Genomic DNA, 17,218 nt, shown 5'->3' on the forward strand with positions numbered 1-17,218 from the left:
GTCTTTCATGTACATGTGCAGAAATAACAATACAAAGTAACCTTTCCCAACTATGCCATGGAGGAGTTGAGTAATATCCTGTTTTGTTTCGAATATAGGAAGACTCCCAAAGCATGCAGCTACATCCACTACAAGAACTACCTTCACAGCTTCCCAAACGACCTGCATGAACGTGCATACATTGGAACACCACCTTACTCATAGGAAAGACCTCATTATGCTTTATCTCCTCCTCTTGATTGTGATCTACCACAGTTGAGGGCGGTTAGAGCTTCCCGTGGAAGACAGACCTAACTCATGATCGTAGTTGTCACGTAGACGTAAAGTCACGAATTACCTGTGTTCCTGTGAAGAATCATCAAGTCGCTCGCTTTGAACAAATACAGCCAATGCGTTACGCGCAACCTGTTGAAACAATCCATGTTCCCATGCACGTCCCTCAGTATACAAAGGGTGTTTCACTTATAGTGTCACAAAAATAGTACATTTAGAAACCTGCGTGTCTGAAAATTATGAAGGCAACGGTGTTTATCCTCGGCGAAATTTTGCCATGATCTGCGAGGACCTTGATCCAATTTCAGTCGCGAGAAATTCATTTTCTGAATTCAACTACAAAATTTGCGAAGCCAATGGCACGTTTTCTTCTTTTTCTTGCCGACAACAGAAAGCGCATCTTGGATTTACCCCATTTCATCACAAAGTACATTGGCTACTACAACGGTAATAGCTGGAAAGAAATTGGGGTCGTTTCGAGACGTCGGTCGCGCTCGGTCCTCCAATGGCGAATTCGGGTGGTCATTTCGTGGTAACTTTTTTGCCAGATCCCGAGCAGTCATGTTCGCTTGCTCAAAGCGATGCAATCTCGCATGTTAGCGTGGCGCGTTCCGAGCGCCCTGAATTTGCTAGCTAGCACTTTTTTCGCCCAAACGATCGAGCAGCGGGTTGCCCAACTATATCCGGTGTCGTCACATCCGCACTGTAATGGTGGAGAGTGCCCTCATTGGCTCGCACGTCCAAGTTCACGTGGTTTAGCAGACGACGGAACCCGAAGAAGGGCGACCGCGATGCCCCTAGCGTGATCCAAGGAACTAAAACCGGTCGACTCCTGTCACTCATGTTCGGGTGGCAACGGTCACGTGATCCATCTCAGGCGCCAACCTAGCAATTTCCGAGCGCTAGGCCGTGTAGCCATGAAATGACCACCCGAATTCGCCACAAGAAACACAGCAAGAAGCGTTGACGCGCCCCTTCATTTTCCTCTTCTGTACTTCTGCTGATAACGGCACCAAAGTTCGAACGTCATAATCATCTGAAACAACACTGTGGAGGAAACAAGAAGAGGAAGGTCACCGTTTTTTCCCGACCTTTGTTGCATTAACTTCGCGGCGAAAAGTACACGGTCAACAACTTGCTCCTCTGAGAATTAAGGATTTCCCAGTTTTTTAAATCCATTATTATTGTAGCATATAGGGAATGTATTTTGTGACGGGTAAATCCGACATGTGATTTCTGTTTCTGAAAAAGAAAGAAAGAAAACAATATGGCCATTAGTTTTGCAAATGCCGCTCGGAGTTTAAATAAGAACATTCAATTTCTCACGACTGAAAATTGTGCTCGTGTGTCATGGCAAAAGTGCGCGGAAGATAAATAGCGTTGAGCTCATAATTTTCAGACACGTATATTTTGTATGTATATGTTTGCGAGGTGAAACACACAGTGTATGCGGGGTTGGTGTAGGACCACTAAGCGGTGGCCACGGCTGACGGAATCGTCGTAAATGTTGCCCTGTTTTATAAACCTGCCTCTATAAACCTTGGTCTAATCTTAAGTTTTCCCATCCTTCCCGCATTCATCCTACCAGTTTGTAAACAATAATAAACCGATATTACCTCCGAATTTCGTGCACCACGTTTGCTCAACGGTCACAACCCTATCTGCCGAATCCCACTTGGCTGAACGCTTCTAAGCGGCTTATCTGTGAGGGGGAAAGTTCGCCAAGCTGGGAAAGGATACAAGAGTCTTTCGACAGGTTGTATATCGGCGACTTCCGACCAGTCATGTGTTTAGACGCTTCCCTTCTCGTCAGTAAAATAGTAATAATTCATTTCATACACCCTTTAACAGAGCTCCTCAGAGCAAGTAAAACGCCTTCATTACATTTGTGTACGGGACCGCATTGGTAGAAGCTGACGCACGACAACTATTAAAGGACATACTCTGCGCAGCTAAACACACCTTTTATTGGATACACCGCGTCACCATAAATGAAAGAATAACAAATATTTAGGAAAGTACAAGTCTTGGCTACAGATAATTATTCCTTTCAACGTGTCCCGGTATGCCATGTGTGACGTCATCTGAGGACAGAGGATCGTAGTTATGCGATGACACACCCCAAATGCACAGCCATTTTTGGTTTAAAATCACTTTCTTTCACCTGGGGCTATTTATTAAATGCACTTGCAGGTCGTGCCAAAGCAAATTGGTTGTTTTTCCCCGCACTGTTTGTCGCACTCTTTCTCGATCTTGCAGATTTGACGGCCTGGAAAGGAAAAGATATAGTTTACACACTGCCGGCAGCCACTGAGCACCGTAGATGAAGTGAAAGTTTGCTGGCACACATTCAATAAGCCGAAAGCCTGACACAGTCAAAAGGCAGAAGCGCATACTGGGTGCCTCGTCAGCTATGTGGGAACAATAATATTATAAGATGAAGGGAAATGAGAACGACTATGAACATGTACACGTCAGTGTGACAGACTGAGGTTCATGATGATTGTTGGTTCTGGTACTGCATCAAGTGTTTCAACTCGGTCACAAATGTATTTGGGGCATATCCGCTTTGATCGGTAAAGAGTACCACAGGCCGGGGCCGCGAACGGAAAGGGCGGCTCTAGTAGAGCGTGCGAGGTGCTGCTCGAGCACTGGTTTATCCTGATAGAGCTTTTCGTTTTCGGGTTTTCGTTTTCGGTTAAACCCGATGTTTCACGATATTTGCACCCCGAACATATTTTCTGCAATATCGGGTATAACCCGATTTCTACCGGGGAACCCTGAGGCCCTCAGGCTTGGGGTGTCGTTGAAAGCCCCCCAAAAGGATATATCATATAAATCAAAACAATAACAATATCAGTCAAAACAGGTCAGGAAGGAGGTCTGCGTATCATTTCTTTTATAATCCCGGCCTGCTCATCCTAAATACGAACGTTCGTGCAGCTGGGACACGTCTTTGGATTCCCCAGGTCATTCAATGACCCGGTTCCAAGTGCTTCTTGTCAGGTGATCTATTCCCACTAGCGCGAATACACAGAAAGAAACAAAGCATGGCAAAGACATGCATACATATGAGCAAGATTCAGGGACAAAGCAAATTAGTTGAGCCGAAAGCCACCACGTGGCGTATCGAGGATGAACTCCCCCACAGTCCCTCTCCCCTCTGCACATTCGTCCAGGTCGTCGTACACACCCTTTCTGATATTATGGTCTGATAAAGCCTGCTGACAGAAGTATTTTTGATCCTTCACCAGATATAACCTCTGTCGCATCCAGCTGCCCGATTTTCATGCAGCTACTTGAAGTGATGCGGTCTCCTGAGCTCAGCAAAAGAAAGAAAAAAAAGCTTCCCATGCCGGGTTGTTAAGAAACTAAGTAAAAGTAACTGTATGAACACGAAAGAACTGATGTTCTGAGTCTGGAACAACATAGAAGTGACAAATACATACAAAGCCTCAATTTGCCTAAGAAATTAACGATGAAAGATGAAAGTCACTAGTTAGCTTAGCTCAATTGGTAGAGCCCTGGACCGGCAATCCAGTAGATGTGGGTTCGAGTCCTACAGCTGGCTAACCTTTTCAGTGACTTTCATCTTTTAACTGTATGAATATTTATATTTAGATACTTTTGTACGTACGCTTAGTGAAATATTGCACGCATTTTTGTGTAGGTACTTGCATTGGTAGCCGAATTACATGCTAACTTTCAGATTATTTTTCAGAGTACTACGACAATGACTACAAAAGCTATGATGAGTTGATACTTTATATTTCATTGTCCGATTTGTGCTAACGAGTCTCTGTCTATCCACTTTGCTCTTTGACGTAATGAACAAAAGCAGACACGAACGATACACACAGACAGGTGATCATGGGTGGCGTATCTTTCTGTGTCGTTCATTACGCGTTACAACCCACACCCTCAAGTGGCGTTATATTTTTCGTAGTGAAAGCTGGAAAAAAAAGTTTCGATTAGTTTTATGAATCATGAATCAAATGGGAGTCACTCTCATGGTAAAAAGTAACTATAAATACTGACATAATTTTTCGGAACACACAATAGAATAATTATAACTCAAGTACTTTTTTGACGTTTAGTAACTGCCCTTATGATCATCATGGTTAGCCAAATAGCCATGGTTACCCAAATACCACAACACTTTCCACCTTGCGTCGTTTTGTGTAGACCATGTCATGTGCGTGCACATCTCCTAGTTCAAAGTAACCTCCACTCTTTGTTTCTTTTCCATCCGTGGGCTAATGAAACGACAGGTATGGATGACACAGCAACTATGGGGCAGTTAAGGTTCACTCTGGAATTTCAGCAAAAATGAAAAGCAGGCTACGGCAAAGGCAATGGGGCGTTAGGTGAGGCCTACCCTCGTCTTTTCCATGGGGGTGAATTTCAGATAAAATGAGATAAACACAGACCAGCTGCATGGTGGACGATATCTGTAGTTGGGAAAGTCTGAGTTTGATCATGCCAAGTGGACACTACACAAGTCAGCTCCTTTTTTGTCGTCCAGCCGCATGTTTGGGAAAATGTCCTCAAACAAATTTGAATTTGTTATTTTGTAATTATTTTGTAATGATATGCAGGCCCCGCCAAGTACCCTGCAAAATAATCACATTCAGCGAGATGTAACTAGGTAGGAATGATGGACTAGGTTTCGTGGTGCTACAATACATATACCTGCGCGAAACTCATGCTAAATGCGTTCGCGGAAGGAACCTATCCATGTTTTTGCACATTGAAAATGTCGCTGGCAAACGATACAATAATAACAACAATAAGCAGATTGGTAATTATGGTAGGAGGAATTCGCCACGTAAACTGTGTTCCAGTATAGTCCAGTGCACAAAGGACGATATGGAGCAATATTTCTATACTTGTTGTATTCAATATGAAAGGTGGTATGATGCGTCGATCACAGATTTGGTCTACCATGGTGAGGCACTCGGCTGGTGACGAGTTCTCGAAGAAAGATTTAGGTTTTGAGGATACTTGGACAACGCTGGCGGCGCACGGAAGAATGAAATTTACTGATAAATCTGGCAGACTGGCAGCCGTTCTTCGTCACACGGTGCACACGGTGCAGCATTTTGAGAATTTTGCGGCTACCGCTGCTGCGATCCCTGTTAAGTTTAAGACGTTTTTTTCTTATTATGACTTTGGAATCAGCGACATACGAGGGCATTGGTCCATATTAAATGGGCCCGGTGCAGCATTTTAAGCAGCATTAAATTATTATTATTGGAATAAAAAGAGGAAGAAAGAGAATTACGTTCTGCGAATTCAGTTGACGTTATCGTTGGTACCTTTGAATTTCGTGTACGCTTCGGTTTCTGGTAATGAAAATGAGAACAAATTTGTTTAGGTTTCTATTTTCGTCTCCGGCGGAATTCGGGCAGTTAACATTTATCGTTTGTGTTCCTCTTTCAGGTAACCAACTCTGCATTAAATATGCGGTCTTTGGTTACGGGGAATGGATGACAATATTGCTTCTGGGTAGCTACCGTAATTGGATCAGCCCTCGAATAACCTAACGGATTAGAAGAACAATGGCGTGCACCCGCATACAGGATGTGGCCAGAAGATCGTGCACGCTCAGCGTCTTTGCGGTGTCATTTCTTTATTAATCTATTTAGCGCTAATAATTTAAAACGATTATACGATACTCACGTATGCGGAAGGCTCCCCCTTCTGGTTCCGGCAGAGGCTCTGGCGCAGCTTCAGCCAGAAGAGCCACGGCACCTTAAATGATAATGAACGTATTGATGAGGTGTCAAAATGAATTTTATATGTAACGCGACCGCGTCGGATATTCTCACCAGTTGGGACCAGTCCAAAATTAAAAAGAAAAAACGCACCCTTTCCACACAGGCGTAATTATTTGATTCCGTGTTAGCGCCGCGAAGCAACTGTGGCTATGAGTGGCGTACAGACATGGGCAGATGGAGAGAGTACAGCAGGAAGGAGTGGGGGAGAGAGGGGTTAGTATGCGTCCTGGTCTGACTTCAGGGGGAAATCTGCCGACATTCGTTTGGAAAGTCTGCCAGAAAACCCACGTAAAATCTCAGATAGCACATCCGGTGGTAGGCTTCGAACCCACGAACTCACAGTCTTCATACGGGACCTTGGCGACCACGAACGGCCATGACGTTAGTAGCAGTAATTTGCTAAACAGCACATAACATTTCGGGAACAACAACAAAAAAAAAAGGAAAAAAAGAAAAGCTGCATTATCAAATCTCATCGCGATCCCAAAAGACTCCGGATGTCCCAGAATGAACACAGATTAGTGGAGCCACTTATCAGTCGCCCCAGGCATGCTTACTGTGTGGTTACAAAATGAAATGAACTAGGGCGATGGTGCTTTGTAGGGTGTAAAGAGGGTTACGTTTACGTCAATGAGCGTCCCAGATCATCACTTCACTTCTGGTGTTGCGTTTTGTTTAGATGTTGTTCGTGTGCACGAATAACTATAAAAATTCACATTTCTCAACTACAGAAAGTGCTTCTGTCTTCCTCCCTTGTTTCCGTGTCTCGCGATTTTCTTGTTCGACATCTACATACTAGGTAGCCTGCGCCCTTTCCATTTTGCCGAACCCAATTATGTCATAGAAAATTTAAGATTCTCGGTCGCATAGAAATACGATTCATTCAAGAAAACTCCAAAACCATGCAGCTACCTCCGCTACAATGATTATCTCCATAGCTTCATGAACCTATTCTCTAAAGTCTGTCTGCATGAATGTGCACGCATTGGCACACAATATACATGACCGTACCAGTGGCGGATCTACGCCCTGGGTTGTTTGTTGAAGCGCGTAGATGGGAGAGAGGGAAATCCTGTTTATTTTAAAGGAACTGTTTTTCGGGAACCGTCGCCCCTCACCCCCTGGATCCGCCACTGGACCGTACTCATACGAGATGCCTTCATTGTGCTTTATCTCCTCCTGTCGATTATGACTTACCAAAGATGAGAGCGAAAAGGAAGATGGTACGAAGGCAGGACATGGTGACAAAGCTTCCGATTGAGTTGCTGGGAAGAAACATGAAATCGCTCATTTGGAACAAGTAGATGAGAAACACGCCATGCGTTACGTGCAACATCGAATATGCTTACCTGTTGAAACAATCGATGTGATTGAGGGTCCCTTGCACGTCCCCCAGTACTTATATGCATCGAGCTGGTACAGGATGACTCGAAGCACGTGAGGTTCCGGTGAAACCGATGTGCGAGGAGGAAGGCCGCGCTGGCTGTGCGCCACATGTTTCGGAAATACGCTTCCGGGAATCCTGAGCCACATGTGACGGATTCAGCGTAAAAGTACACGTTTGCTGCGCACTTTTCGCTGCGTTATAAACATACGTCGAAAAGGGTCCGAAAGAGGTCATGGAATTTCGCTGAATTTTGCAACTATCCACGCAACGGCATCGCAATATTTGTTCTGCGTGCTCGGAAAAGCTTTTCGTCCTTTAGTACGTTCAGGGACCGTCAAACCAACTCAGACACGTTTGGCACGTGGAACACCTGTGGTTTCACTCAAGTGCGCGAATATCTGCACATACCAACGAGCATATTTTACATTTAGCCAAGTGTTAGGGAATTTGTCTCCTTACACGTGCCTCAGTATACAGTCAACCCTTACGTACGTGCCATCATATCCAACGCTCTTGTGTACCCAAAACCGATAAAGGCGGCCAGCGTGATAATATTGTTTCCCTACACCAAACCACACCATCTTACATCGAAAATACCGTTACGTCCAAGATTATCCTAAGTCAGACAGCTGAAAAAGGGCACGTTTCCCTTTCGATGCAATTGAAAGTTCACAAAATACTAAGCGGTCGCTGTCACTACACCACGTAATATAATAATAATAAGTTAATAATTGGGTGTTTACGTCGCGAGACAACTGAGATGATGAGCGACGCCACAGCGGTCGGTCTGTGGATTGCTTTTGCCCACCTGAGGGTTCTTTAACGTGCACCCCGTATTTAACGTCCCTCGCGGAAGATCTAAGCAACTTGTACCCTGCCACCAAGTTGCTGGCGTCCTCGGCCGGGTTCGAACCCGCGATCAGAAGGCGAACACGCTACCGACTGAGCCACCGAGGCCGGTACTACACCACCTACGAAAAAGAATGATCCATAAATAAATACCAATCTTCCCAGTCGCAAATCAATCGCACTCAACCATAGAATGGGGGCCCGCGAAATACCACGTCTAAATGAGCTGTGTGCAGCGATTGCAGCGCTCTCAAACGTTGCTCCACCTAATCTTTGGGGCCGTATTGTGAAGGTGGTCTTCGTTCCCTTTTAATTTTGTTTACGCGGTCGTTCGTTTCAGGCCAAAAAGTAGAGCGACACGAACCGCACCTTGTTGTAAACACCTCGGTCGGGTGTTTCCCAGAGCGAGCTACGCTTATGGAATTGACACCTCGAATTTAGAATTCACACCGAATTCAATTGAAACCTCGAGATGACACCGAACACAATCAAAAATATTATGGCAACTGTGATACACAATTGCGAACAAATTTTAGTTGGTTACATCGCAGAGAGCGCTCTCACTTTTTAAAATATTTGTGCATGCTGATTAGAACACCTGTAGAGGTGCATGGCAAGCTACATCGTTAAGATAGTAATTACAAGATCATGTCGTCCACTTGGATAGATACCTAAAATATAGTCATGGGCCCGCTTGTCGAACGTTGAGGCCACTTCACAGTGCTGCCCTCTATAGCTTTGGTAGTGCTTTCTGCATACGGTACTGTCCTCGACGCTTCTGTTTCTTTGAGCACTGGCACTGCTACTGAGGGCAGCACTCAGGAATGGGTTCAACATTCGTGCAAGATGGCCCAGAACAGCGCGGCCATTTGGAGCCGACGGTCGGGTCATTATACTGGTAAGCTCATACGGTAAGGTAAGCCTTGTGCAGTGAAACAAACAAATAAATTAAATGAAAAAGCTTGTGTCATCAGATATTTCTGCTACATATTTTAAAAATGCTAAAGAAAGCTTTTGTTCTCACTATGACAGCCATGACACCTATGTTAAGTTGGACTGAACCATCCTCATTCATATTAGTAATATAGCATCCACGTACCACGCAAGCGTGTTGCTTTCTTCCGGAAACGGGTTCGTCGACGCGGGAGACCATGTCTTCGGGTTTTAAGTAAATTTCATTCGAAAAATATTCGTAATTTTTAATATCGACGACATACAGAATCCACATTCTAGTGTAGATAGAAAATATAAATCCCAAGAGATAAACTGATGTTCTGAGGCTGGAACAACATAGAGGGGACAGATAACCTTTTCAGTGACTTTCATCTTTCATCATATAAATCCCTTCGGTATAAATTCTCGGTCAGCATGAAAGAGTTCTTAAAACCTTCGCGTGTCAAAGTGAGCGAGCTAAAGCTTGCGTATTGTGAAATTACACTTTCTACAACTCAGTCCGTAAATTGCAGCACCCATTCAAATTTTAATTAAACACTTACTGATGTGTGGTAGTCTCCACTGCTCCTGGATGAGATCCGATAAATTTTAGCAATTAGTGCGCAATCAAATATCTTATTTATTTATTTTTATTTATTTTCGTACCCTCAGGGCATAAGCTTTACAGAGGGGAGTGGGACAAGTAACTAAAGGAGAAACGACAGGCACATACAAGGCAATTTCAATCATAACATAACATAAAAATGCAAAAGAAAAAAAAAGAAATAAAACACGCACACAAGGTGGCCTAACAAAACCAATCACTTACAGAGTAATGAATTGCTGCTGATTTCCTGAAGAGTGTAACGTCAGTTATTGATGATAATGATGATGGCAATTGGTTCCACTGAAGCGATGTTCTAGGTATGAGGGACTCAGAAAGCGTTGTGGTTGCACAGCGATGAATACACCCTTTCTGGCTATTATCGACGCGACGCGATATGTAATGAGGTGGGAGAATGAGCGATTCCTTCAACGAAGGGTTGTGGTGATAGATTTTATGAAAGAGGTTCAGGCGACTCAATTTACGGCGCACAGACAGAGGTGGGATATAGAGGCGCTACTTTTCATTGATGATGCACTAGCGGTGCGATTGTAATTGCCGAGAATGAAACGTGCTGATCGATTCTGAACAGCTTCAATGGCGTGAACGAGCGATTCTTGATAAGGGTCCCAGATAGCTGCCCCATATTCGAGTTTTGGTCTAATGAGTGTTTTGTACAGTGTTAACTTTAGATGAAGAGGTACTAGATAAAAATTACGTTTGATGTAACCCAGAGTGCGATTGGCAGTACTGATAATGTGTTCAATATGCGTGCGCCAAGATAAGTCCGATGTGATATGAACGCCTAGATACGATGAAGCGTGTTCAAGTATGGTGTTGTTGATGCTGTACTCTGAATAGTTTGAGGTTTTGCGGCAAACGCTAAGGTGTTTGCATTTATTAATATTGAGCTCCATACGCCATGTGTTACACCAATCAAGGACGTGATCTAAATCAGATTGGAGAACGCTGGCGTCGTCACTCTTCGTAATTTCACGATATAGCACGCAGTCATCAGCGAACAGTTTTAAGTTTGAACGAAGGCTGTTGGGTAAATCATTAATGTATATGAGAAAAAGAAGTGGGCCCAACACCGAACCCGGGGGAATACCGGAACGGACTGGGATTAGATTGCAGTCGTAATTGTTAGCCGTTACATATTGGAGCCGACCCCTCATGAAAGACCGAATCCACTCCATAACCTGGGGATTAATATTGAGGGAGTTGAGCTTATGAAGCAGCAATTGGTGCGAAACCTTGTCGAAGGCGCGTTTAAAATCAAGGAAGATACAATCTATAACTGAGGACCGATCTAACGCTAAGTGGAGGTCGTGAGTAAAACAAGCAAGTTGCGTCTCACAGGAAAATGATTTACGAAACCCGTGCTGGGAATCGCTGAAAACAGCATTCCCTTCTAGGTGACGCACTAAATGAGAGTAGATGATATGCTCAAGTACTTTACACGGCACGGATGTTAATGAAATAGGTCTATAATTATTGGGGGATTGTTTATCTCCTGATTTGTGTATTGGGATGATCTTACTCAACTTCCAGTCAATGGGAACTTGTCCTTCAAGCAATGATTGTTAAATTTTAGTGAGAAAAATTGATGAGTGCTTTTCAGAAGTTTGGGAGTAGTCAAATCACTGCCCGCACTGGATGAGAATGGTAAAGAATCGATGATCTTGCCAATTCCTACGTCATCGACAATGATAGGGTCCATGGGCGGTATGTTTCGCATGCTGAGTGGAGGGCATTGTATGTTACAAACTGAGCTGATCGAAAAAGCCATGTTCAAAATGCCTGCGCACCTCTCGTCAGAGTGTAGGTTGCCAGCTGAATCAAACAAGGAAATCTGCAACTTATTCTTAGGGTTTACCGTGTTCCAAAACTTCCTGGGAGTTTCAGCTAGCATGGAGGGTAACTGATTTGAAAAAAAAAAGGACTTGGGATTTTTAAGAGCAGCATTATTAGCGTTCAGAGAAGCGGTATATATTTTGTATAGAATGTGTGACTATATGGACAGCTTTTTAATCTATATCTTAAAAAAAATGTAAGAAAGAGTGTACAGTTTTGACTATGAAAATTTAAACAAAAAATAATATTTAGTGTGGAGGTTGCGTTTTACCTCATTATGAGCTGAAAAGTTCTAAAATTAAAGTATGCTCTTTCCATTTGTAGTGCCCCGTATGCTGTGGCATTATGAATAGGCTGATAGTTTTTCAGTATGGCTAAGGAAAACCTCAGGTACATTTTGTGAATTGGATCTACGTTTATGTGTGATCTGTGCTGTGTGCTTTGGTTAAGTTTGCAAAAGGAATATTTGCTTATAAGATTACATATCTTCCATTGTGTTAATGCATAGTGCTCATCTTCGTTGTATAGTGGTTAAACATTTCTGATGACAGTTGTGTGATTCGATTCCCCCAAAATCTGATTGCGTTTGTGTGCCGCGTGTTACGATGATTCGAGTTGTAGGCTCCGCCTGCGCGTCCTGCTTGCAAAATCCTTCGGATGGCGATGTTGTACAGAGTGAAGTCGTCTAAAACCTCTCTGATTGTCAGCGCTTTTTCCGTCCGAGGATCTTTCTACATAGTGTGGAATATTGCATTCCTTAACAATCATTGTGTTCAATCTAAGCATACTAAATAGAAGCTGTTTTCGTTGCGATGCGTAAAATTCATTACATTGATGACAAAGATTACATTTATTATTTCAGTTATACACTTGTTTATTTCGATAAATTACAGTTGTTCTATTCCAAACTCTGAAGTGTTCGTTTGTTGTCTTGATTGATGCATTCAGAAGACATCAAATAGTTTAGTCTTATTATAGGCGCTTGAATCCAGCGTTGATTAATGCAGGCGATATGTTGTCGCCGTATTTGTATTGCTTCAGCAACTTGCAGTTTGTTGCGACGAACTTGCACAATCTCTTATTGATGTTTCCTTTCTTTGTATGAAGATTCTTGAATGGCGTACAAGAGAGTATTAGACGAAAATCGCCCGGCGGTCCACCGCAATTGATATGTTCGTTGAGTTTCAATAAGTGATGATACATCAGACCTTGTACGAAAATATTGAGCTTCTGCTGATTCGACATCGTTGCAAGAACTGGTAGAAGAAAATAATTGTGTAGGCGCTGTAGTTGAACATATCACGTGATAAGATGTTTTTTATGTACTTTCCATTTCAACTGTTAGGTGTAATTTCAACAAATCCGTAATGAATCGTGCGATATAGACTGCTTGTATATGATAATTTGTTCTGATTGCTTTATTGATTACTAATCAAGAAAGCAATCAGAACAAATTATCATATACAAGCAGTCTATATCGCACAATTCATTACGGATTTTTGAGGTTTGCTAACGACAAATTGAAATTCACTAGACCAGATGTAGTTGTAATCATTGCAATGGGCATTGCATCATGCAATGCCCATTGCAATGATTACAACTACATCTGGTCTAGTGAATTTCAATTTGCAATTCTTCGTTAGCAAACCTCAAAAACTCCACCATCAATCCCAGTGGCCCTTCCGATGTTGACGTGCAAATATTTTTATAACTATTGTAGATTCGGCATACAAGTTCTGGCAACTTCAATTTCATAATTTGTACCATAATAGAGTGGGCCTGGGAGCAATTGCCGGAATAACATGGCTAACACTACCTTGATGTACGCCCCGCAGGTTTTGCTGTCTCTGATGTCCTTCTGCGTCCCAGCGCTGCCTGTAACCGGATTTTCTGCGCCTGCGTGCCCTGCTTGTGACTTCGAACAATCTTATCTGTATATTCCTCTGTGTGACCGCATCAACTGGCACATCGTCGCCACGCCACCTGATATCTTCATGTCAACGATGCTTGCAACGCCATCTGGGCCTGGCACTGAATTTAACAGCCAGCATCTCAGCTATCTCTTCAGTGGGCCTGGGAGCAATTGCCGGAATAACATGGCTAACACTACCTTGATGTACGCCCCGCAGGTGTGTAGACGTTTTTGTCTTTTCTCTAAAAAGAGTGACAACAGGTTCCTAGTTTTGCTCCCACGCCCACATGTAATTTTTACCACTGTTCTTCAATGTTATGATGCTTTTTTCTTGCTACTGTGCTGCGGCGATATTGAGTCGAACCCTGGTCCGATGACACTGCGCTCTGGCACTGACTCTGAATCAGACCAGCTGAATGAAATGTTCACGATGATAAAGGGTATCAATGATAGAACCGCAGAGCTGGTGAAAGCTCAGGCTGATATGTCTAGTGACATCAAATCGATTAAGTCCAGCCAAGTGGCAATGGAATCAAAAGTGTCTGATATTATTAACCGCCTTCAGTCACTGCAAAACAAAACTAAAAACTTATCTACTATTGAACAAGATGTTGCGGCTGTATATAAAATGACTGATGGACTGGTAGCACAACAAGCATCATTCCAATCCCGGCTTGACGACTTGGAGGACCGTTCAAGGCGGAATAATCTCGTACTTCGTGGTGTTCCTGATGCGCGTGAAACCTGGGATGAAACGGAAGCGAAAGTCGCGTCTGCTTTAACTACATCTCTTGGCTGCGAATTTCCTCGTAACTCTATTGAACGGGCTCATCGCTTAGGCACTTTTTCTTCCTCCAAATGTCGTCCTGTTATTGTCAAGTTTCTATCCTACAAAGTTAAAAACATGGTTTTAGCATCTCGTTCAAAGCTTAAGCCCAGCAATATACAGGTTTCTGAAGATTTTTCTTCTGCTACACGGCATGCCAGAAACAAGCTTTTTGAATTCGGTAAATCCCTGCCCAACACACCCTTGTTTAAACTACGCTACAACAAACTGTTTGTGAACAACACATGTTACACTTATGATCCCGTGGCAGATGTTGTGAAGGAACTTGCTAACCCTCCTCCTGAACGCCCTCCCACTGAACCTCACGTCCCTGCTGGCACTACTGGAAATAGTCAGGCTAACCTGAATGTCCTTTTGTAGGATCAAGTGAGGGGATGTGGTATTTCTGTCTTGCTTGCCAACGTCAGAAGCATTCTTATCAAGCGAGATTCACTCGACTCCATTATTGACACTTGTAATCCTGACATCATAGCTCTCACTGAAACTTGGCTTCACCCAGCTGTTAGCGATCATGAGATCTTTAATAATCCATCACGGTTTATCATATACCGTTGCGATCGTTCACTGCGTCATGGCGGTGGTGTGTTACTTGCAGTTTCCAGCAACCTTCAATCCTTTCAGATCGCGTGTTCAACTAACCTTGAAACTGTTTGGGCATGTGTTGATATTGGTTATCATAAACTTGCTTTTGGTGTATGTTATCGCCCGCCATCTTATTCGCCCGTTTTTGTTGACGAACTTCACGACGTATTAAGTTTTGTTGCCACCTGTTATCCATCAGCATCATCATCTGTTTTCTTGCTTGGTGATTTTAATTATCCAAATATTTCATGGCCTTCCGTTACGTCCACTTCCTTTGCGCATAATTCTGAGCATTCTAATTTCCTTAACCTTTGTTCAACATTCTCCCTGTCTCAGCTTGTCACTTGCCCAACACGCGTAACGGATTCCACTGCTAACATTTTAGATCTCGTTTTGACCTCGCGTCCTGACCTCACCTCTCCCTTAACTTACTTGCCCGGGATAAGTGACCACTTAGCTATTTCCTTTAGTATTTGTGTGCCCATAAATAATACACTAAAAATTTGGAAACAAATTCGTAACTATAACAAAGGCGACTTCAACGCGATCAATAACGAGTTGTCTTCCTTCCTTGATTGCTTTCTTGGCGGGTTTGACAACAGATCGATTGAGAGCAATTGGAATATGTTTAAAACTATGGTTCATAACTTAACCAATAAATATATCCCTTTGCGCATTATCACCTGTAATCCTCGAGCAGCTTGGTACAATAACAATTTAAAACGTTTGTCCAATCGTAAGAAGCGTCTGTATCGTGCAGCTAAGCGCTCTCAATCTTCTGCACACTGGCAATCATATAAGGAAGCGAACACTGCTTACTTAGCCACCCTAAAGCTCGCCAAGACTAATTTTTTCCAACATTCCTTGCCATCCATGCTTACCCCCCGCAAATTTTGGCGTGTGGTCAGCCCAGCGAAAATCAGTCGTATTGCACTCGCTGACTCGAATGGATCATTTGTGCCGGACTCCGAGTGTTCATCCATGCTAAATATGTTTTTTTCCAATAATTTTGTTCTAACTACTACATCTTCACTCCCTATCCTACGAACATATGACTATTTTCCAATGGAGCCCATAATCGTTGAACCTTGTGGCATCATCAAACTAATCAGTAATCTGAAGGTTTCGTCAAGCTGTGGTTTTGATGGAATCAATACGAAGTTTTTGAAGAGCACTGTACAATACACGTCAATCATACTTTCCAAACTGTTCCAGCAGTCACTCAATACGCATACAATTCCTAATGATTGGAAAGTCGTGAAGGTGGTTCCAATACACAAATCCGGGAGTAAATCTTCGCCATCTAATTATCGTCCTATTTCCCTCACCAGCATCCCCTGCAAATTGTTAGAACACGTTTTATTCTCACATTTAGCGTCTTTTCTTGAAACAAACTCGTTTTTCTCTCACGCACAACATGGGTTTCGCAAAAAATTTTCCTGTGAAACACAACTTCTTTCTTTCACTCACAAACTTCACCTAATTTTGGATCGTAATTCATCTGCTGACTGTATATTTCTCGATTTCTCTAAAGCCTTTGATAAAGTATGTCATAAACTTCTATTACTTAAACTAAGTAAACTAAATGTTGACCATAATCTTCTCTCTTGGTTGCATTATTACCTGTCTAGCCGTTCACAGTACGTCACAGCTAACGGCTATGACTCCACGCCTAGCCCAGTCCACTCAGGTGTCCCACAAGGTTCCGTCCTTGGTCCCCTTTTGTTTTTAATCTATATCAACGATCTACCTAACTGCGTTTCCTGTAACATTCATTTATTCGCGGATGATTGTGTAATTTTTCGTCGAATCACTAATCCTAACGATATTTTTTTGTTGCAACAAGATTTAACTGCTATCTCTGAATGGTGTGACACTTGGTTAATGCAATTAAATATTACTAAATGTAAAGTCTTGCGTATATCTCGAACAAATATGTTGCCTCCTTCTACTTATTATCTTAACGATATTACTCTTGAAAATGTTTCATCATACAAGTACCTTGGTCTTCATATAACTTCAACTCTATCCTGGTCGTTTCACATAAAGAGCATAATCAATCATCAAATCATCATCAAACTCTATCACGCTCAAGCAGGGCGGATGCCTTCTCACGGAACCCTCTGTTGTAGCTGAAAAGTTCGCCGGATTCTTCTCTTCAGTTTTCACACCAGTCACAACAACGAACAGATGC

The 17,218-nt window shown here is 42.9% G+C and overlaps 2 protein-coding genes across 3 annotated transcripts; one reads left to right on the forward strand and one right to left on the reverse strand.

Annotated features, from left to right (window-relative positions):
• Positions 1 to 2,224: 2,224 nt before the first annotated feature.
• Positions 2,225 to 7,615, reverse strand: LOC135373106 (uncharacterized). 2 transcript variants are annotated; one of them, XM_064606382.1, is made up of 5 exons: positions 7,403 to 7,615; positions 7,251 to 7,318; positions 5,956 to 6,027; positions 2,438 to 2,542; positions 2,225 to 2,357 (listed from the first exon to the last, which is right to left on the reverse strand). In XM_064606382.1, the coding sequence occupies exons 1-4, from the start codon at positions 7,584 to 7,586 to the stop codon at positions 2,444 to 2,446; spliced, it is 423 nt and encodes a 140-aa protein (XP_064462452.1). In that variant the 5' UTR covers positions 7,587 to 7,615; the 3' UTR covers positions 2,225 to 2,357; positions 2,438 to 2,443. The 2 variants fall into 2 exon arrangements, with proteins under 2 accessions (XP_064462452.1, XP_064462451.1); XM_064606381.1 differs by having other exon boundaries at positions 2,225 to 2,542.
• A 6,244-nt stretch (positions 7,616 to 13,859) lies between these two features.
• On the forward strand, positions 13,860 to 14,841 carry LOC135373102 (uncharacterized). Its single transcript, XM_064606378.1, has one exon. The coding sequence runs from the start codon at positions 13,969 to 13,971 to the stop codon at positions 14,800 to 14,802; it is 834 nt and encodes a 277-aa protein (XP_064462448.1). The 5' UTR covers positions 13,860 to 13,968; the 3' UTR covers positions 14,803 to 14,841.
• The last annotated feature ends 2,377 nt before the right edge of the window (positions 14,842 to 17,218 follow it).

The sequence above is a fragment of the Ornithodoros turicata genome, unplaced genomic scaffold, assembly GCF_037126465.1.
Source record: "Ornithodoros turicata isolate Travis unplaced genomic scaffold, ASM3712646v1 Chromosome21, whole genome shotgun sequence".
Lineage (NCBI taxonomy): Eukaryota > Metazoa > Arthropoda > Arachnida > Ixodida > Argasidae > Ornithodoros > Ornithodoros turicata.

Coding starts and splice junctions, on each gene's coding strand:
- LOC135373106 (XM_064606382.1), bottom strand. CDS start 7,586: ATGTGGCTCAGGATTCCCGGAAGCGTATTTCCGAAACATGTGGCGCAC. Junction 7,319..7,402: donor CACATCGATTGTTTCAACAG/GTAAGCATATTC, acceptor GTTTCTTCCCAG/CAACTCAATCGGAAGCTTTG. Junction 6,028..7,250: donor CCTTTTCGCTCTCATCTTTG/GTAAGTCATAAT, acceptor TTATCATTTAAG/GTGCCGTGGCTCTTCTGGCT.
- LOC135373102 (XM_064606378.1), top strand. CDS start 13,969: ATGACACTGCGCTCTGGCACTGACTCTGAATCAGACCAGCTGAATGAA.